This window comes from Pleurodeles waltl, chromosome 3_1, assembly GCF_031143425.1.
Source record: "Pleurodeles waltl isolate 20211129_DDA chromosome 3_1, aPleWal1.hap1.20221129, whole genome shotgun sequence".
Classification (NCBI taxonomy): Eukaryota; Metazoa; Chordata; class Amphibia; order Caudata; family Salamandridae; genus Pleurodeles; species Pleurodeles waltl.
Window position 1 is genome coordinate 966,880,055 of NC_090440.1, and position 23,037 is coordinate 966,903,091.

General features: G+C 45.3%; 1 protein-coding gene across 1 annotated transcript in view; it reads left to right on the forward strand.

Annotated features, from left to right (window-relative positions):
- Window positions 1–12,860: 12,860 nt before the first annotated feature.
- LOC138284830 (uromodulin-like) overlaps window positions 12,861–23,037 on the forward strand; it is a 28,203-nt gene continuing 18,026 nt past the window's right edge. Inside the window, exons 1-4 of the mRNA XM_069224017.1 lie at window positions 12,861–12,983; window positions 18,191–18,267; window positions 18,811–18,903; window positions 22,293–22,504. Of these exons, the coding sequence (XP_069080118.1) occupies window positions 18,219–18,267; window positions 18,811–18,903; window positions 22,293–22,504 (354 nt within the window). The 5' untranslated portion in view covers window positions 12,861–12,983; window positions 18,191–18,218. The remainder of the gene's footprint in view (window positions 12,984–18,190; window positions 18,268–18,810; window positions 18,904–22,292; window positions 22,505–23,037) is intronic.

Below are 23,037 nucleotides of genomic sequence, written 5' to 3' on the forward strand. Positions count from 1 at the left end.
CAGGACCCCTGTGGTCCACAGACAGTGGTTGGACTACATATAGTAGATGTATATATTTTGTACATAGTTTATTTATTTATTTGGATTACTGCTGTCTTTTGGTCTTTGCATTATTTCGGAGGGGGGGGTTTGTGGGTTGTGACAGTGATCTGTGGGAATGCATTGATGTGTGTGTTGTAGTGGGTGTGGGTGGGTGGGTGTGTGCCGGTAATCTTTTCCCTCCCCTGTGTCGTAGGTGCAGTACTCACCGATGTCTTCCGCGCCGCCGTGCGTGCTCCTGGTACAGGAGCAGGTATAGGAGTGCGGGGATGACCTGTAACTCGGGTTCCATACTGCCGGAATCTCGCGTGGAGTATGTGGAGGTGAGCGTTTTCCCGTTCGTAGTCTGTTTCCGCCGTGTTTTTATCGGCGGTGCTCCCGCCCCGGAAAAGGTGGCGGATTGGTGGGTCGTGATAGGGTGGGCGGTACATTGTCTGCCGCCTGGCTGTTGGCGGTGACCGCCGCGCTGTTTGTTTGTTCCGCCGTGGCGGGCGGAGTGTTAATGCGGCGGGCTGTGTTGGCGGTTCCCGCCAGGGTCAGAATTGCATATTTTGGACCGCCGGCCTGTTGGCGGGTTGGCCGCCGCTTTATCACCGACCGCCAGGGTCAGAATGAGGGCCCATGTGTGCTCCGAATTTATAATACGGTGCACCATGGCGGTCGTTAGAACAATAGGGTCATAATGTTTGATGCTATTGTGGCACTTCACTACACTAGCATCTAAAATGTTGACACTAGTTTAGCAAGGAGGCCCAATGGTTTCAAAAAGTGCTTCATTTTAACGTGTGCTCTGAGGAGGGGTTAAAAATAACGTCAAAAATGGAGCAGTAAAATCTTGTATATATCACTATGCACTTTTTGCAGGCCTTCTAATGCCAGAATACTACCTTGCATATATTATGCCTGCATCAGGCATAATTTGGCGCAAGGGGTTGCAAAGTGGTGCAATGCATGCATTGTCCCACCTTGTAAATATGGCACAGCAAAAATTGCCTCCTTGAGCCACATTATCGTAAAAATAATGATGCTAATGTGGAGCAAGGTGGCACTAGGGCCTTGTAAATCTGGCCCTGCGGATCTCCTGGTGCTGCCCTATACCTATAGATTTCAAAACTGTAGGAGAGGAATGAGGCTTCTGCCACAGATCTAAGACTGGCTCCAAGAAAGCCTTATTGAATGGCAACAGGGACTCTGATGCCACAGAGGAAGAATGAAGAACCACAGTTAAAATGTTTTGTTTTTATTCTGTAATGGGCAGTGGTAAGTATAGAAGTTATGCTGCCTTCCTAATTACCCCATGACATGAGGTAACCTCTGGAGTGGGTATGCCCCAAGGGGATAATAACTTTGTTGCAATGTTAAATGTTCCTACTTCTATTCCTAGCATGCATATGCTGGGCCTGGAACCTCGGTGACGTCAAGACTCACATTCTGGAGCCTGGTTGATGCCGATGTTCCAGGCACTGACGATGGGGGATTCTGTGGCAGTTAGATTGTTTGGCAGCCGAGTAGCAGCCGTGTCCTTGTTGGGTATATTTACTGAATAAACCTTCTTTCCTTTTGTTCCTGATTTTCTGTCGTTTGTACTTATAACACTGGCGACAAGAGCATTAACAACCCAGAACCCACGGACTCACCTTTTTCAACATCGAGCTGCACTGCGGTCAGTTGGATTTTTGTTTCTTCCACCCTCGTCTGTGTCCATTTCGAAGAGATTTGCTCTGCAGAGACTATTTTTGAAGGTACGGTCAGCCTCTTTAACTGCTGTTTCTCACTGCGCTCAAGTGCGTATACGCTCTGTGTATACGATTGTTTTCATCGGAGGCCGCACTCCTCACTTAGTTACAGTGAGAACGTTCAGTGTGCGGCCCTTAGTTAACCTCATCGGAGGTCGCAACTTCTCACTTTGTTTAAGTGAGGGCGTTCCGCGCGCGGCTTTCCATACCGCGTTTTGTCGGCAATCTCTGCTCTTAAAGGAGCCTTCCCTCGGTGTTCCTGTTGGCTGCCATATTTTGGTTTTAATTTAATGGTTCAGGCTCTATGTCACACGTTACCTTAGTTACCATGGAGATCCTGGAAATAAACTAGACTGCTCCTTATGTTTTTCTGGCTCTACTTCACTTGTAAACTTGGCTCAGTGGTTGCCATGGAGATCCTGGAATAAATTAAACTGCCTCTTACGTTCTTGTCATTGGAGATTCTGAACTTCTTTTCCTTTTGTGAACGCTGGTGAAGGCATTTTTATTGTGAATAATAGAGAGAGCATTTTTACAAAATTTTACATTTTGACAAAATTTTAACAGTTTCTGTGTTAATAGCCATGGCTACACCCACCATGTCTCAACCACCGCCCTTTTTATTAGACAAAGGTGATCCTATTCTTCCGTGGAAGAGGTGGAAGAATCTTTTTGACTCATATCTGATAGCCATAGGGGGAGAAAAATTCTCTCCAGCAAGAAAACAAGCAGTCCTACTACACAATTTAATGATTGAAGGCAGAAATATTTATGACAGTTTGGAACCTTTGGGTGTCGGTGGAACTGATGGTGAACCCAGAGATGTATATGAAATGTCGGTGGCGATGTTGGCATCCCATTTTGAGTCCAAATTGAATGTTGTTCTTGAAAGGCATAAATTTTTCGGCAGATCTCAAGGCAGCACTGAGAGTGTAGGTAATTTTATCGCTGCCTTACAGACATTAGCTCGCACTTGCGATTTTGGTGACATTACAGACTCCCTTATACGAGATCAATTTGTGCGTTGCACCAATAACAAAAGAGTGCAGGAGATACTTTTAACTAGAAATCCTGATTTGAGAGAAGCAATTGCAATTGTCAAAGGCATGGAAAGTACCAGTAATTGGATCAAGGAAATGAATCATTCTGATAGAGATGGTCTCTCCACTGTACAAGAATCAAGGATCCAGGAAGAAGTTTTAAGAGTCGGCATGGACAACAAGTCTCAAACACTTATCCAGGATAAGAAAAGGGACAGTAAATCATTACGTTGTTACCGCTGTGGTAACATGGGTCATGCTGCTAACAGTCCTAATTGTTTTGCACGAAATTCTTTGTGTAGGAAGTGTGGAAGGAAAGGCCATTATGCCAGGGTGTGTAACAACGACAAAAACAACATTGATTCCGTCACTGGTAATATCAGTAAGGTTGTTTTGTATGTAGGGCAAGAGATCGATCTTGTAGGACACAACACTAGCATGGTTGATGAGGGACCGGTAGCCATGCCTGAGTGTACTATTAAACTTGACAACAGGGTCATTACAGTTCTAGCGGACTCCGGTTCTCCATACACCATGGTTGGTGATAAAAACTGGAAGGAGATTTTTGATGAGAGTCTGGAGTCTCTTTCTAAACCTGACATCAACCCAGTCAGTTATGGAGGTGCCAAGATAGATGTGGTTGGGTACAAGATCATGAAAATTCAGTTTCGGGACAAGTTTACTGTAGGAAAGGTTTATGTGGCCAAACGTGGCAATAATTTGTTAGGATGGCGCCATCAACGAGACATGGGCATTAAACTAGATCCCAATTCTAAAGACCAGGTTATGGTGGTGTCAGAAGAGAATAACCAGTTAGAAATTTGCCAGGAGTTTCCAAGTGTGTTCAGTGAAGAATTAGGCTGTTTAGTAAATTTTGAACACAAGATCATTCTTAAGAACAATGTAACCCCAGTTGTACACAAAGTCAGAAGAGTAGCTAAGTTAAGGCTAGAACCTCTTAAAGTAGAACTTGATAGATTATTGAAGGCAGGGGTCATTGAAGAGATAGAGGGGGTCATTACGACCCTGGCGGAACAAGTCCGCCAGGGCCGTGGGACGCAGTGGCACCGCCGACAGGCCGGCAGTGCCCCGCGGGGCATTCTGACCGCGGCGGCTCAGCCGCGGTCAGAGAAGGGAAACCGGCGGTCTCCCGCCGGTTTCCCGCTGCCCCAAAGGAATCCTCCAAGCCGGCGCAGCATGCTGCGCCGGCATGGGGATTCCGACTCCCCCTCCCGCCATCCAGTTCCTGGCGGTTCTCCCGCCGGGAACCGGATGGCGGGAGGGGGAGTCGCGGGGCCCCTGGGGGCCCCTGCCGTGCCCATGCCCATGGCATGGGCACGGCAGGGGCCCCCGTAAGAGGGCCCCTAAAAGTATTTCAGTGTCTGCAAAGCAGACACTGAAATACGCGACGGGTGCAACTGCACCCGTCGCACCTTCCCACTCCGCCGGCTCTATTACGAGCCGGCGTCATCGTGGGAAGGGAGTTTTCCCCTGGGCTGGCGGGCGGTCTTGTGAAGACCGCCCGCCAGCCCAGGGGAAAACTCGGAATACCCTCCGCGGTCTTACGACCGCGGAGCGGTATTTCGGAGGGGGGAAGCCTGGCGGGCGGCCTCCGCCGCCCGCCAGGCTCGGAATGAGGGCCAGAGTCTTCTGAGTGGCTGGTCCCTGTTGTCCTAGCACCGAAAGATAATGGGAAACGGATCCGCATGCGCGTTGATCTTAGAGACCTCAATAAGTTTATATGGGTAGATCGCCAACCTCTACCTAATATTTCTGAAGAATTGTCTTCTTTGGGAGGTTCTAAAGTGTTCAGTGTACTGGATTTATCCTCGGCCTATCATCAGATTGTATTGCACCCTGAATCCAGGCACCTCACCTCGTTTGTAACACCTTTAGGGGCTTATCAGTTTTTGAGGATGCCTTTTGGGTTGGCCTCTGCGGCTGCATGTTTTCAGCGTGTTATGAAGAAAGTCTTAGGAGGAACTCCTGGCACATTGTGTTTCCAAGATGATATATTGATTCATGGGGGAACGGTGAGCGAACATGATAAAATCTTAAGAGAGGTGTTGCGCAAATTAGCTGAGGCAGGTCTTACTGTTAAAAAAGAAAAGTGTAAATTCAAGGTCCCTTCTGTGACGTACTTGGGACACACCATCTCTAGTGAGGGAATTAAACCCAAGTTGGAGCTGGTTGATTCCATAGTTCGTGCTCCTGAACCCAAGGACAAAGATGATGTGAGGTCATTTCTAGGGTTAGCGGAATATTATTCCAAATTTATTCCCAATTATGCTAGTGTGACCCAACCGTTGAGAGCACTTTTAAAGAAGGGTTCTGAATTTGTGTGGGATGAGGGTTGTGCAACTGCTGTTTCCTTGGTAAAAAATTTTATTGGAAAGATGTCCACCTTAGGGCATTTTGATGTGCGTGCCAAAACCTATTTGTACACTGATCCGAGTGTTAAAGGGTTGGGGGCGGTCCTTACCCAGAGAGTAGATTGTGAAGATAAGGTGATTGCTTTTGCTTCCCGCTCTCTCAAAGTGACAGAACAACATTATTCAGTTATTGAAAGAGAAGCACTTGCGTGTATGTGGGCAGTCAAACACTTTAAATTTTATCTTTGGGGGTTACCCTTCGTGGTTAGGACTGACCACAGGCCTCTCGTTCAAATTTTCACTCCTAAGAAAAATGAAGTGTTAACTCCTAGAATACGAAGGTGGGTGGAGGGTTTGTTGGAGTACAATTTCACTGTAGAATATGTGCTGGGACCAAGGAATATTGTGGCAGATTTTTTGTCCCGTTCTTCAATTGACAGTGGTGAAGAAATAGTAGAGGAATGTACTATCAATTGGGTGAGAGAAACGGCCATTAGTGAAGAAGAATGGAGGGCGGCTGTGGAAAGCGATGAGGGTAGACATGAAGTTGAAAAGTTAATTGTTAGAGGTTGGCCGGAGTATAAAGAGGTTCCTAATTCTTTGATAGGTTTTTGGAATGTGAGAAATTAACTATCTCTTAGTGGAGAAGAATTGTTTAGAGGAAGTAAATCCATACCACCAGTGGGTGTGAGGAACAGAATTCTCAAGCTGGCTCATGAAGGGCATTTGGGAAGGAGAATGACCAAATCTAGACTTAGGGCTATATACTGGTGGCCAGGGTTAGACCGTGAGGCTGAGGCGGTTGTGAAGGATTGTATGAGTTGTGCGAGCAGTGACAAAAGCAAGGTTGTGGTAAAAGCACCATTGTCTCCTGTACAAGTGCCAGAGAAAGCTTGGATGAAATTAGGTTTGGATTTTATTAGTCCGTTCCATCTTTTACCAGCGAATGAACAGTATATCATGCTTTTGGTGGACTATACATCCATGTGGGTGGTGACCAAGTGTATGAGTTCAATCGATACACGTACAGTGATTGAGTTTCTTGAAGAGGAGTTCTCTAAGCAGGGTATACCTAGCCAATTAGTCACTGACAATGGTGTACAATTGACTTTGCAGGACATGAAACATTTCTTAAATTCCCTGGCTATTGTGCATTTGAAGACGGCCTTATATCTACCACAGGCCAATGGTCTAGCTGAGCGCATGAACAGGATGGTTAAGGCTTGAGTGCAGGAAGCCATTGAGACTAGAACTCCTTTGACTAATCTCCTAAGGGATCTGTGGTGGGCTTATCGTAACACCCCAAACAGTGTCACCAACATAGCTCCTTTTGAGTACATGAGGGGAAAGTTGGGTTGCACTAAACTATTTCCAGCATGGTTTAATAACAAGGTTGCACAAACCAATTTCAATCGTGAAAGATTTGATATGGCACCGGGTCTCAGGGAAAAATATCAGTGTAACTACAAACGGCGATTTGACACTAAACATGGTGTTTCTGGTGTTAGGTGGAAGATTGGTGACTTAGTGTTAGTGAAGAATCCCTGTTTTACAACCAAGGGAAAATCTGTTTTCAAGGGCCCGTTTTGTATTAAAGAAATAAAGGGGAACATTGTGATTCTTGATAATGGAGATGCTTGGAGCATGTCTAGAATCGCGAGGTGGAAAGGCCTGGTGAAAGACTCCAATTTTCCCACTTTGCACGATCAAAGCAGAGATTTCATGGGAACATCTAAGGAGTCATCACCACGCATGGAAACATCCAAGGAGTCATCACCATGCCCAAAGTTTTCATCCAGGTTACGTTCAAAGCCATTCTGGGTGAAGGACTATATTACTTGACTCTATTGTTATATAGAGGGTCATTCTGACCCTGGCGGCCACCGGGAGCACCGCCAACAGGCTGGCGGTGCTCCAATGAGCATTCTGACCGCGGCGGTTCAGCCGCGGTCAGAAGCGGAAAGTCAGCGGTCTCCCGCTGACTTTCTGCTGCTCTTTGGAATCCTCCATGGCTGCGGAGCGCGCTCCGCAGCCATGAGGATTCTGACCCCCCCTACCGCCATCCAGTTCATGGCGGGAAAGCCGCCATGAACAGGATGGCGGTAGGAGGGGTCGCGGGGCCCCTGGGGGCCCCTGCCGTGCCCATGCCAATGGCATGGGCACGGCAGGGGCCCCCGTAAGAGGGCCCCGAAAAGTATTTCAGTGTCTGCCTTGCAGACACTGAAATACGCGACGGGTGCCACTGCACCCGTCGCACCTTCCCACTCCGCCGGCTCGATTACGAGCCGGCATCCTCGTGGGAAGGTCGTTTTCCCCTGGGCTGGCAGGCGGTTTTACTGGAACCGCCCGCCAGCCCAGGGGAAAACTCGTAATACCCGCCGCGGTCTTTTGACCGCGGCGCGGTAATTTGGAGGGCGGGATCCTGGCGGGCGGCCTCCGCCGCCCGCCAGGGTCATAATGAGGCCCATAGTTTGTTATATGGATTATTGTGAGGGAGGGGGATGTGTTGCGATGTTAAATGTTCCTACTTCTATTCCTAGCATGCATATGCTGGGCCTGGAACCTCGGTGACATCAAGACTCACATTCTGGAGCCTGTTTGATGCCGATGTTCCAGGCACTGACGATGGGGGATTCTGTAGCAGTTAGATTGTTTGGCAGGCGAGTAGCAGCCGTGTCATTGTTGGGTTGTTATTTACTGAATAAACCTTCTTTCCTTTTGTTCCTGATTTTCCGTTGTTTGTACTTATAACAAACTTCCATTCAGGGGATGTGTCCAGCCCACTTGCCACCTCAATGCCTCAAACTTCTGAGAAGGCATTGGAATCTCCTTGTGAGGAGCCACGGAACCCCGATCTGGGGAGGACGTGCCCTGGGGGCACTGTTGATGGTATCCGTGCTGACCCGAAAGAGGAGGGAGTGGGGAAGCAGCGTATCCGCGAGAAGGACGCAGAACCTAGCGGGGTTTTAAACGCCGAGCAAGACGAAGGAAGGAGGAAATTGTTTTCCCCAGGAGAAGAGGTGTCGAAGGTGGAAGGGGGGGCGGACGGACTGGCTGCAGAGTGGAAAGATGGATGAAGAGGACGAGGAGGAGAGGTGCTCATCAATGCCGAAGTGGAGACAGCGGAGGACGTCCGGGATCAGAGCAGGTGCGAACAGACCGGCCATGTTCTAGGAAGAACTTGGCCTAGTCAGGTAGGGGCCATTGATGAAAATGGGAGTTGGGGAGGTGGGAATTTGTTTTTATAATTAAACAGAAGGGGGGGTGGGTAAAGGAATTCATCACAGGGAAATGGGGCGGGCGCACAAAAACAAGGTTTTGGAAATTGCATGTTGAAAAATGTTATGATTCTCAGGCTCATTTACATGTGGATACGCTATAGAAACAGAGAGGAAGACTGAGGAGAAGCACAGACAGACCAGATATCACGGACAGGGGGTTATAGAAGAGCCCTGGTAAAAGGAAGGAAAAAATAAAAGTCCAAAGGAAAGGAAAGAGAAAGCCAAGAGTAGAAAAGTATTGAAACGCTACAGCTAGAAAAAGAAAGGCAGAAAAGAAAGAGAAAAATAACACCCAGGAAGAAAAGAAAGATAGGAAAGAGAAAACAAAGGTCAGAGAAGACAGAGCGAGAGAGAAGCCACATTACCTGCCTCCTAAGGGTCTTCTAAGTTCTTCTTTCCTCTTACGGCCATCCTGGATGGTACCGGAGATTCCACCTTAAAAGAAAGAGAAAAGAAAGGTGGATTAGAGGCAGGACACTGAAGACTTACCAGCAGGGAGTGAGAGAGAGAGAGTGAGAGAAAGAAAAGAAAACAAAGAGACACTCGGATAGAAAGACTGTGACATAAATTTTTATGAAAAATAAATAAAACCCTAATCTACTACAACCTCTCCAAGCCTCCATTATTTCTGACCCTGTCACACTCCCATTCGTCGAGGTCCTGATACTTCTGATCCTCTAAATATTGTTGCTCCTCTAAGAGCCCCAAGGCTTCCCTCCTGGATCTCAGCCTGGATTCCAACTGCGGCATCGAAGGAAAATGCGCTGGCATCGAAGAAGCAAGTTGCAGCACCTGCAAAGCTGGGGTCGGTACTGGGACCTCACTCCGGGCAGACTTAGGAGGACTCGACGCCGGACAGGATCCAACCGCTATCAGAATTGGCACCAATGGCACCAACAACTCCTGTGAAATCCATTGATGATGGTGTTTTTCTCCATGCCATTACAGGCCATGGATATGGAGCCGTAGACATGAAAGACAGGAAAAGAACCTGCCTATATGGTACCCGGAAACCTCCCAGAGAGAAGGCCAATGAACCTGTGCAGCCCGCAGGTGCACCATAAGTGGTCATTGCTCTAATAAAAATGCTAAACATAACATTTAAAAATCTGATAGGATCTGTCCCTGTGGCTAGAAAGGTCGGGTATTCTTACTCCTGCTGCGGAGGCTCAACCTGACCTGTTGCATGCTCTTCAATCTCCTGATCAGGTGGAGACACAGGAGAGAAGTGCGCCACAGGACTTGTGGGTGACACAAGGAGATCTCCACCAAAGACATTGCCGGTGACGCCTCAGGCAACTTCTGTTGTAGAGGAAACAAAGTGGGACTCACTTCCCAATTTGAGAAGCACTGGGACTTTAAAGCCGAAGACAAAGATCGAGGACTGGTATCCCAGGAAGAAAGATGCAGTAAACTTTGGCGTCACTGCTTCTTTTGCGACTTTGAGGACCTGTGGGATGACAACTCCTTTTGAGGCCTGGGTCTACAACAGCCCTGCTTCTCCTCTATAGCCTTTACCAGAAACAACTTCACCTCCCTTTCTTTTAGTGCCTTAGGGTTCATGCTCTGATACAATGAGCATACCCCGACATTGTGATACGAACAAAGACATCAGAGGCAGTTTTCGTGCGGGTCCGTGAAGACATGTGACCTCTACACTCCTGACAGGATTTGAAGCCTAACTTCTTTGGCAGGGACATTGTCGCACAAACAAAACTTTAACAATTAAATTCCCTCGAAACAGCGTAACTACACTGAAAGGTTGAAAACTCATTAGCGTCGAAGGTGCAGAAAAAAAGGGAACTGGTGAGGACTTCATATGGCTCTGATGATGTCAGATGGAGTTGCGTGCAGAGCCATTCTATTGTGACGTCCTTGTTGACATGGAGAGCTAGAAAGAAAAAAAATCCATTGAATCCTGGTGCATTGGGAGTATTCAAAAGGTGAGGAATCCACAGGTAGATGTATCAATCAGAAGTATGTTTACTTACCTCAGGTGCCAGTGAGGGTCATATTCCAGCTAGTTGTACTCCAATCTTTATGACACCTATTAGTGTAATAAAATACTAACAGAAAGCAAGAGAAATGGAGCTCCAACTGATGTTTGCAAAGACGAGCTCCTCTGTGCTCCTGGTGCTGATTTTGCCACCTCTGAGGCCAGGGGTTGCAAAGGAAGTGCCAGAGGTAGCAAGTGGCAAGGCGGGGGTTGCAGCTGCGAACCCTGGCAACCCCTAAATGACATCCATGGATACACCCCCAGTTGATAGCTATGTAGGCACATGTGGTCTTCTACAAGCTTTTGCAGATGCGCCCAGATTACGTCCTCCATGAAGTATGAATGACAGGCAGATTTGACACGAAACAGCAGCTTCCTGGCTGAGTGGAGGGCACTGTTGTCTTTAACCAACTGCGCCTTTTGTAAACAAAAAGTTAATATTCAGGGTAACTACCAAGTAAAAAATCACCACTAAAGCCCCATAGTGGCTACTGTATAGGCATTCAAAATTGAAGAATTATCATGTTTGACCAGTAACCAGATTTTGACCATTTCCCATTTAACTAGCTCTATTTATTTAGCACAAGTAAACATTGTCTTAGAACATCGTCACTCCCTTATACCCTCAGCTTGTTTCCTAAAAGACCACATCTATGACTTTCTGCCTGCTGAGCAGAAGCAGTATGTGGAGTCAGGGTGCAGTCGGCATGCACCTCAGGTTAGCAAGATCTTTAAAGGTCTTGGACAGTGTTGCTTATTGCTTTTCAACAGTGTACTTTTTAGGTGGCACTACACACTATTTTACAGAAGCTCCTTTGCCCTGTATCTTTACCCAGCCCTGGATTTCTCCTCCTCCCTTTATTTGCTTCCACAGTCTCCTGCTTTTTTTAAGCTTGCCCTTGAACAAATTGTTGACTCTGAAGTCAGTTTAGCTCCTTGTGGACTCTTTTGGGAGCTTCGATCTTAAAGACTTTCTCTCAGGTGAATTAACTTGGGTCACAGGAGCTTGCAGGGGTACTTCAGGCGACCTCACTATTGAGACCCAGTGCCAGACACAGTCAAAGGCGACCATAGACACCCCTTTAACCCGTGCATACCTGCAGGTGGATACCACCCCCGCCCCCTCCCGGGAATGTGAGAAACTGATTCACATCTTGAAACTAGACAACAGGAAATTAATTCACGGACTGTGAATATGCAAGTGCCTGAGGTAAATGCAATGTCTCTCCTGAGTTCATGGTGAAAACATGCACAAAATTGACAATTTTCCATCGATTGCATCAGCCCCTTCCCCCTTAACCGCACAGTGCAAGCATGTATCTGGGGAGACTGCAGAAGTGTGAGATATATTTTAGGATAGGATATATTTAGTATCCATGCTTGCGTGTGGCTTTGCAGCAAAGTCATTAAGTGACTGACAGTTCTTGCACTGAATATGGTAGTGCTTCAGGCCAGGCTTTAGGGGCATTTGCTAATCCAGTATTGAATTTAATCTTTGTGTCACACTCGACAAAGGAGTGCCATGAATGTTTGAGAGAACATGCTGAACATTCATTGAGAACAATCTGTACTTGGGCCAGCACTGCTGTGACAGTGGGCCCTGCAGGTCATTATACGAATGCATTGTCAGACTTGTGCACAGGACCACAGGACTGAAGGTCATGATTAAGGTACATTGCTGTGGTCTTTGACATGGGGGTTGATATCTGTACAGGAGAAGCAGAAGTGCAATAAGACATAAATGAGACTCAATGTCACAGCTGTTTTTGGGCGTCAAGACTGCAGACACAGAAGGGGTGAGGACTGCAATTCAGAATTGAATTGCGTTGGCAAAGTAAGCTCTGTGTGTTTGTGTGTGTGTGTGTGTGTGTTGTAGCATCTCTGGAATCACTGCGGTCAATATATCAGGACCTGCTAGAGACGTATGTGACTCCCTGTTGACCAACAAAGGAGTTATGTGGGTCAGTTTTGGAGCACTTTAAAAGAAGAATTCATAGAGCCACCATTATTAAAAAACAGGGGGCAGTACGTTCAGAATGAAGTGCATTGACAGGCCTTCTGTGGTCTGATATGCAAAAGAAGCTGTATCAACAATAGGGATGTACCTCCTATCATGCAAGAAAAGCAAATTAAGGGAAACACTGAAGGAAACCTTCCATAGACGTCGCCTGGGGGCCCATAAGTCTCTCCTGCCTTCTGTGGCATGTGGCCATGCCTCACCACTCCCTGATTCACCAGAAGCCCCACCCTACTGAGATCACAGGTGATGTGCAACTCTATCTACCTCGTGGCTGGGTGCCAAATCAAAGCAAATGTATTGTTCCATAAAACTGACCACTAACAGCTTTTTTTCATGAACGTCACTAGACCCTCCCCTCACCTGTTGACTAATCAGGGGCCCGACACCTCATCACCACACCTTATAAAATAGTAAGTTACAGTGCTCAGAGCACACTTCTCAGCAACATTTTTCCAGAAACCTCAAGGAAGATCCAGAGGTTTCTCAAATACCTTTGCTTGTGAGTAACACATTTCTTTACTACCCATTCACAGAATGGTGTTTGAGTGTTGACCGTCTGTATATTATCTAGTCAGGTGGGTAATCTCGTCTTTCCTAATGTGTGTTATTATTTCATCTGATGTTTTATTTGATCCATTCCGTGAATTGGTGTACTATTTCTTCAGGTCTTTCTCCTGGCATAGTAATTGCCCAACCTGGGTTATTCATATCTTTTCATGGTAAAGCATGGTTGACGATGGTTAGGTCATTGGTTTTAGAATGCATTTAAGCAGGGTCTTACCTGATACACTTGATGATTATCTGATGATTTATCTTATTGTGTGTAGTACGTCATATGTGCACTGTCTTGCCTAATTGACTATCTAATCATGCGCATCAGCGATTTGATTAATTCATAATTCATTGTATTTTTATATGGTGCATATCCTGATTGTGATGTGATGCAATGAGATGAAATTAACTTTCTTTTGCACTTTCTTAACTCTTTGACCTAACTTGCTGCCTCGTCCTCGTCTTATATGATCCCATGCACTGAGTTTCCGGCAGGTCAGAGTCCATGCTCAGTTCAATTTCATTTGCCACTTACTGAGGATGAAGACCGTTTGCTCAATTAATTATTGGCAAAAGAAACTGCATTTTCAGAGGCATGATGTATTCCCATAATGTGGTTAGAAGCTTGGGACATGATCGTCTTAGTAAAGGCATTTACCAACTGGGTGAACATTTTCAATACCTATATGATTTTTAATTAAAATGCTCAATGGAAGAATCACTGTTGAAAAGCTGGCTGATGCATATTTCCTAGTATAGCTCCCAGAGCACAGTCAGTGGTTCGGCATGATAGATAAACTAGTTGTCAAAGAACAGACACTGTGTTCAGTCTTCTGCTGCCCCTTAGTATTCATTTTTTACTCAAAGATGCGATACAGAGTTTCTGCTAGAAGGAAAATGGAGGGAAACGCATGCAGAGGTTGAGACTGGCCATGTTCGTGGCTATAACTGTGTTTTGTCACAATAAATCTTTGTCCAAAAGAAAAGAGAGAGGGCCGTCCAAGACCTATCACCCAAAGGGGACAGGGCACCATGATGCAGCAACACCCATGGAATCCAAAGGAGTCTGACACATTTCCAGATTTACAAGACTGGGAATGCATCAGGTTTCTATGCCACCTTAGCGGTGGCATAATGGTGGCACAATGGGAAGAAATAACATGATTTATACCCGTTTTCTCCTCTTTCTCTGTGTGCTGAGTTCTGCAGCACACATAGAAGAAGGAAAACGTCTCTTCTGATTGTTTTCATTCAGGAAGGTGTCCCTTAATGCACAAAAACAATCATCCTTGCAAAGCAGGTATCCTTGCACTATGGTACAAGGTTGCATGCGTTGGCAACAGGCAGCAATTTGTGCACCACCAAAGGGAACAAAGACAGGAATGTGTTGTATCTTGCATTTCTGCCCTTCCTTTTGACACAGGGCAGTGCAGCAGGAAGGCTTGTGGCACTGCCCTGCACCAAAAGCTTGTAAATTAGGCCCTAAGAGTGCTGAAGATCAGTGATGGGGGAACCTTGTAAGATACATTTGAGCGCCATCCATGCACCAAGTGGAACTCCATGAGAGTCAGATCTGGAAAGAAAACACCTGTACTTGTTTAACGGCTTTCTATGACATGAAGGACACACGTTCAAATGCCTGCTAGCAGAAGAAATACTATTTACCACACCTAGAAGTGTAGACAGCCTTTAAGAACATCTAAGCCCAAATAACTTCTTAAAGGGCAGGGCAATCATTCTTTCAAGTTCTGTTCAATATTCTCTGCGGGGTATTGTAAGAGGCGTTTTCTGTAGCTCTTTGTGCGTTCCATTTGGTATGAATGCTAACTAGGCGCACCTCTTGAGTGATCGATGGACTTTAGTATGCTTTCCAGGTCAGACTTTGTGTTGACATTTGTTTGAGCAATCGAAAGCTTGCCATGTACAGTAGTAGGGCTATTGCCTGTTCTATATATGCAGACATCTTTACTTAAAGTGGCTCTTATTCATTCTTCAAAATGACCTTGCATTGTCTAATAGTACAATCCTGGCTCCACGGCACATACAGTCAGGGCCACTGGAATTATTCGGTACTAAAAGACTAAATTAAGCAGGAGCGATGACAAAATTATGCAATATAAGGACAGGTATGCAAACAAAGGTAAGTTATGTGCCAGACTGCAACGCATTCTAAAGTAGAATTGTTTTTCTATTTCGTCATTTTTCACACATTAATTCTGTCTGACCAAAAGTTTCAGCTCAGTAGTATCAGCTCAACGACATATTAGAGGAATCAGCAACTAAATAGTGGTCAGTTAACCTTTGCAAATTGTCTCTCACTAAGCGGCTCCTCAATTAGCCCTTTTTAGTAGCGTTTGATCTGTATGAGCTAGAAACATGGTTTGTTTGAATTTCAGTAACCTGCAATGCTAGGCAGTGGTAGGCAATGGACAGAATGCAATATAAGTGTATGCTGGTATTGTTTACCCCAATATAGTGTCATGCAGAACCTGAAAATCTGAGGTTAAACACAAGAAATCGTCATGTGTCTGCCTGCATTACCAGCAGTGCCCTCGCGAAAGCAGTGATGTCATCAGGCATAGGGCATTAAAGGCTATTTTACAACCAAATTGCGAATACGTTCTAGCTTAATCCTTCTCGCAGAAAGTTATTGAATTTATCTCTAGACCCTCTTTCTAGCACTCCTTGAAACCGAGAGGAGAGCATCAAAAGGTGACCGAATGCTAACCACTGGGGAATCGTAGCTATCCCTGGGCTTGTGGACCAGGGGTCATGTCCACATGTTTCACCTAGGGCTTATTTACTGTGTGCTATTTTATCCCCAGAGATTCTATTCGGTGGAATCTGGTACTATGCTAAGCACACCAGTGTACTGAGGTAAGTAGCTGCCTCACTTCAGTACAGGTCATGCAAAGCCTAGCAGCAAGACTGGCTTATGGTACAAATAAAAATGGGACCCACGGACCCCACTTATGGGGCGTACCATTGCCTAACTGCGAGTGCTTATGTGGGTTTAAGGTATTTTGTCTGGTGCGCAAGTGTATTCATGGCAGGGGCCGAACGAAGTGTGTGTGTGTGTGTGTGAGACCATACCAAGCAATTAATGAAAAAAGGCAATTAAATATTACAACAGCCATATTACACACATGCCTCACAAGGATGAAACACAAGCAGTGCAAAAATATGCTAATTATTTTACACCTCAACGTCATATATGACACCAACACACACACACATAAACACACGAGACCCCCTAAGGGGGGTTCATCACATGATGCACTGCGCTCTACTACCCATGTTATTGTCAAGGAATTTATTGGATGTTGTGCAGAACCCTACTAACCCTGATACGTGTGCACATCACAGAGACCCGGGATGTATCTATCAATGCACCAATACACTAACTATGTTACACCCACACCTCACATGGATCTATAACATGATTTGCAGCAATGCACCCACAGGTTCCCTCCAAACACACCTTTGCTCCTAATATGGATTTATCACATGGTGTGCCTCACTGCTCTAAACATTTTATAGTCAGACCTCACAGGACAAGGAAGTTATCACATATTGTGTAGTGCTTCACTAACCATGATATAGTCAACATTGATAAGGATGTATTATATAGTGGGCAGCACTCCAATAACAATGTTATATTCAGCCCTCATGGAAAACAGGGATTTATCACATGCTGTACAGCACTCCACAACCCATTTTATATTCACCTCTCAAGGAGATTTATCACATATTGTGAAGCACTCAACTAGCCACAGTGCATCTGCACCTCTCAGGTATAAGGTAGGTATCAGAATATGTGCAGTGATACACTATATTATATGCACACCTCTTCTTACACAACATGTGTGCAACTACACAACAGCCAATGCCCCGCCGTCACACACACCCATACTCCTCAAAGGGGTGTATCAAGTGTCATACAGCACTCCACTAACCATTTTATACACATTTCACAGATTCACAGATGAATCACATGTTGTGTAGTTCGTTTCTATCTGTGTTATATGCACCTCTAATTGGGATCAAGCATTTCTCACATTTTGTGCAGCACTCCATTAACCGTGTTATGTGCAGCCCTCACAAGGATTTATCCCATGTTGTGCAGCACTCTATTAACCATGTTATATTTATCTCTGACGGGCATCAGGGATTTATCGCACAGTGTGTATTCATTTTGTGATGTAAGAGAGAGTTTGTAGGTCCTCGTTACGAGTTGAGTGGTATGGTACCCCTGGTAAGATACTGCTGGGAACTATGAGCGATTTCATGTCCTGGGGCCTGGTTTTAGTTAGTGCGATTCTGTAGTGAGTAAAACAGTGGCTGAAGAAGGCCAGGGGCTGCAGGCACAGGTACATCCTGGCTCCCAACTCTTCCTCCAGCACCAAAAACTGACAACCTACACCCAGCCAGAACTCGGGCTGGTAATGCCACAGCTGGCCTCCCTGCAAACGCCCCCCTCACGTCGTGAACCCCACACCCACTCCTTTTCCTCGCTAACATTAACCATGTGCTAAGAGCAGGTATAATGTTACCAGAATTGTTCTCGAGTCAGGGAAAACATGCACATTTTCATTCAGTGCTCCCGGCTCTGCTTACTTAGTCCCCATTCGGATAATTATAACCTTTAATGGAAGAATTTAGGTGTGGCGATACTGGATCTATTAGGAGAGTCCACATCCCCACTTCTCCACAGCTTAATTTGGCCAACTCAAAATGAGGGCTTTATTGAAAGTTACTAATTGGGGCATGTACGTAGACTGATGAAATAATTTTAGGAATCCACTATCTTGGTGGGAACAACACAAAGGGGACCAGGTATCATGGAAAAATAACCCTGGCTTCAAACCCCAGGAGCCTGGTCGCAACCACCTTCCCTTCTCCTTCATTGCTTCTCAACTATTGTCTGCGCCTTGCGAAATTCAGGATGCTTAGCCAGGTTAGCTTTTATCAGAATATCTTCGAAGTCAAACATCCTACGAGCATCGATTCCATGAGCCAAATGTTCTTTAATCATCATGTCTAGGGGAAATATGATCCTACCATGAATTCTTAAGGTGTGCCCCAACTGTTGACATGTTTTTATCTCCTTGGGGCAGAGCGGCTGGGCTTTAACTCTCATCTTTTGCTTTCCAGAAGGTCAAACACTTCTGAAGATTGGAAGATGAAGGCCTGGTTGGGGCTCGCACTTGTTCTCTGCGTTTCATACACAGGTGAGGATGTGGCATTCTCAAATACCCTGTTTGGTGCAACACTTCTTCCTTCAGCATGAAGATCATTGGAAGTAGAGTGAGTGAACTGTTCCAACCATCAGAAAGGAATGTTACTGAATGGGACAAACGTAAAAACATATGGGTTGAGTGCTTGACGTAATCTCAACCACTAGTACATTTTCGGTGAATATTCCAGTCAATCGTTTTTTGCCCACCATGTTACTTTAGACAGAAACCAACTTTGTAACTATCTAAGGTATCTTTTGTTGATGTTCTGAGGGGAAGTAGCCCAGTAGTCCAGGCTGGCTTGTTACTAATGTAACTGGACCAAGGCTGATTTGCATAAAGTTGGTTTTTGTCTCTGGTCACAAAGTGAACAAAACAATTGTGCACTTGGATGTTGTTGTGTTTATGGGAACCCTCTTGCATCCTGGTGCCGAGCTGTCTCACTGACTGAACTAAAAACGTGAACAGTGGTTGCTGATGTGCACAGACTAATTGACTTACCTGTGCTCTGTCTCTCTCCCTTCTCTCAATTTGCAGCTTCTGGCCAAGCCCCTCCGTGTGGTGTAGACGAGTTATTAAATGTCACATCGAATACCTGTTACTGCGACTTCACCAAGTACCCAAATTTAGGTAAGCAAAGAATAGATGACCACCTCCCATGACACCTGATACTGGCACCAGAAGCAGGAGGGACCTCGGTGGATCTAATCAGGAGATGACACAGCAGCTCAGATGTACCCCAGACATCTTCACTTGCATGCAAAAGGATTTACAACTACATGGTCGGCTGCATCCCGAAGTTGCTACAGGGTTCTGAATGCAAAATCTTCCTAAAAGCAGATTAAAAGGCCGGTGCAGATCTGAGGTGTTATATGTATTTGTGAGGTAGATCATTGTGCATACAGAGAAAGGAGCTGGTATGATTTGAGAAACTTTAGAAATAAAACTTGCAAATCTTTGTGAATATGACATAAGGTACAAGTATGAGTTTGACATGCTTGTATTGTATACCAATCCTTGTGAATATGAAGTAAGGTACAGGTATAAGTTTGACATGCTAGAGGTAAGTTTGCTGGTGTTAGTTTGACATACTCCTAGTACATTCAGTGTTAAGTTTTGAGAACAAGGAATCGGCCTCCGGTGTGAATCTGAGGTACTTTATGTAACTGTGGTGCAAATCTTTGAAAGGACAGAAAAAGCAGCTGGTCTTAATATGATATGCTCTAAGAATATGCAGGCTACCTCTTTGGAAAAATGGCAACGTGTGAATCTGAAATGATCCAGTTATATGAAGTTCAGATCTTAATAGAACAACCATTGTGAATCTGAGATGCTTTAGGTACATCTGGTGCAAATCCTTATCAATATTACAACTGTCGCTGGCTAACATCATCTAAGTATAGAGTTATAGGCAGTGGAAAACTGGGTGAATGTGGAAAACGCATCTTTTGTGAATCTGTGATGCTCTAAGTATTTCCTGTGTAAAAAACAAAAGTGGATATTGGAACGTGTTACTCTGAAGTGCTCGAGGCATGCAGTACACATCGTTGTTAGCAAACTACCTGTTGTTACCCAGAATACAGTAACTGGTGTGAATCTGAGTTACTCTAAGAATTTATAGTGCAAATCTTTGTACATATGGTGCAATGTAGCTGGTGCGACGCTGAGTTGTTTTGGCGTCTGTGGTGCACATTTTTGTGAATTCTTTGTAAATTGTGTGAATCTGAGATGCTGCAGAAATCAATGATGCAGACTATTGTGATTATAGTGCAGGGTATCTGGTGTGACGTTGAGATGTCCTGGTGTCTGTGGTGGCAATCTTTGTAAATTCTTTGTAAATAGTGTGAATGTGAGATGCTTTAGGAATCTATGATGCAGACCATTATGGATATAGTGCAAGGCAGCTGTTGTGACGCTGAGATACTCTGAGTATCTGCAGTGTAAATCGCTGTGAATTCTTTGTAAATAGTGTGAATATGAGATGCTCTGGGAATTTATGGTGCAGATCATTGTGAATATGGTACAAGGTGGATTATGTGACTCTGAGATGGTCCAGATGTATACGGCGATCTGTGCTAGCATGGCAGCTGGTGTAAAACAGATGCTGTGTGTATCTTTGGAGCAAATCTTTGTGACTATGGAAACAGTGGCTGGTATGAATGTGAGATGCTCCGGGAATTTATAATACAGATGATATGAATATGGTGGAAGGTCGCTGGTTCCAATCTGAGATGCCATGGGTATTTCTTGCAGACCTTCGCTCCTATAACAGCTGCAGTGAACCTGAGGTGCTCTAGGTATCTGTGGTGCAAGTCTTTGTTTATATGGAATAAACAGCTGGGGTGAATGTGAGATGTTCAGGGAAACTATGTTAAAGATCATTGTAAATATAGAAAAAAGTAGCTGGTGTGAACCTGAGATGTTCGAGGTGTCTATCGCTAATCTTTGTTAACAAGGCAGCTGGTGTGATTCTTAGATGTTCTATGTGTCTGTGGTGCAAATATTTTAAAATTATTTGTACATACTTCGAATATGAGATGATCTAAAAATCTATGGTGCCGATCATTTTGAATATGAAACAGGATGGACAGTGTGAATCTGAGATGCTCTAGCTTCCTACAGCAAATGTGTGTTAATAAGGCAGCTGGTGCGAAGCTGAGAAGCTGTATGTAAAGGGTGGTCCACATCTTTGTAAATCCGGAAACGGCAGCCTTGCGTGGGTAGAAAGTGCTCTGGGAAGCTTTGGTGCAGATGACTGTGACAATGATACCAGGAGGCTGGTGTGAATTTCACATCCTCTAGGTATAAACAGTGACAATCTTTTCTGATGGTGTCACAAGGCAGTCAGTGTAAATGTGAGCTTTTCTCTTTATATGAAACTCAAATCTCTCTATTGCTGCCGATATGAGTCCTAGATACTTTACTTACTTCCAACGGGGAGGACATATTTGAAAATCAAGCCCTAGATCCCTAAGATCAACAGCCAATCACTGCTCTGACTTTGTCCCATAGCACTCACACTTTGACTACCATATTTATAGAAATATAATTAACATCATGAGCCTCATTGGGATTGATACAATGTGCCAGTATAAATGCGTGCCCATTTTGCCACAATATCATAATTATACAGTTTTGCCAGCTTTACCTTGGTGCTGCTGAATTTCTCTGATATGTTGTACCATATGTTGTAACGCAGAAAAAAAATATGGTAGTAGAATTATTTGCTATTGTCGTTGCTTATAGTTGTATGACTTGTATGTTGATAACGGTGGGTAACATTACTACCAAATGTTTGGATTACAGCCGGATTCCGACCAATACCGTATATTAGGATGCAAGTATTTGAGTCCCGGGTGGGGGGGACTTTAAAATATTTACCAGTTTGAACAGAAGATATGATATGCTCCAGAAAAAAAGCAGTCTGGACTTCTTTGGTATTTAGTTGGTCTGAAGTGAGAACCCAGTGTATTCTGGTACTTGCAGTCTTTCACATCATAATGAGTCAGCACCTCAACCATAATCCATCCTCCTCTGACACTGATTCCAAACACATTCCATAATCTATCACTGACATTCCACTCAGCGCCAACATTCCACCATAAGCACCCGCTATTTCATACACGTGCTAACCCCCATTCCAGCCACGCTCTGCCAAGCCCATACCACACGCGAGGTTGTAGTTGGCATAATGTGATAGGACTTCACCCCCTCGTCACTTTGTATTGCAGCAGGCGGTATAAACTCATTTCGGTGGGGCCTTGAGTTGACCATAAACTTCCCTACTGAACCGCAGAGTGCCCCAGGTAGCAGGAAAAGAATGAGGCGCTGTGACTAGTTGGCAGTGACAACGGGAGCGTTGCGTTCTCGGTGCTGCCACAGAAGTGAGAAGCTACTCTGAGAAGCAAAGTTCCTTCTTGTGTTGAGCTGGGGAGTTCTGTTAATTATCTGTTGTGTTAAGCATCTCTCAGTTCAAATGAGCTCTTACTGATGTTTCCATCCCATTTCTTACTTCACAGTGACACCACCAGAACCCAGTCTGCAGTGCCTTTCAGGCGAGATGAAGTTGAGCATGGGCAAATGCCAGCTTGAGAGCAGCAAGTTTGATACGGCTAATATCCACCTGCTCAACCCCTCCTGCGTGGCTGTACGAATGGTTGGTGACACCGCCCAGATGGTTGTCTCCAGCAACACCTCCTCGCAAGTCTGTGGAAATATTATGTCGTTTTCGGTGAGAACATGCACGTCGGCTTCCGCGCATATTAAATACTGGGAGACAGAGAAAGGCGCAGGATGATATTAGCAACCTGGGTGCACGTCATCCTCATCCCCCAGTGTCAAAGCAAGGCTGCCATGGGCCCTAATGCAAGCAGGGAGAATGGGCGCCTTCTTTCCCTCCGCCCCACAGATAGGAGGAAAATTGTGGCCATAACTGGCTAGCCGTGGGCCCCTCAGAACTCGGGGTCCTGATGACACTGTACTTGCCGTTCTATTGAGAGCTACACTCCTGCCACCATCCGAACACACACTCATTCATGGCTTACCAGAGGGTGGAAGAGAAACTTAATCTTTTGGGTTTGTGAAAAAGTATTTATATTTAAAGTACTGTTATTAGATTGGTAAAAGAGAGCTGGTGCATTTGTCCAATGTCCCTTAGCGACCCCACTGGCCACCACCTGCCTCCCATCTCAAGTGTTAGGATTTGTTAGTCAATTTCTATAAACCCACTTGATGCAAACTTCTGCCACCCTGTCCGCAGCCCAT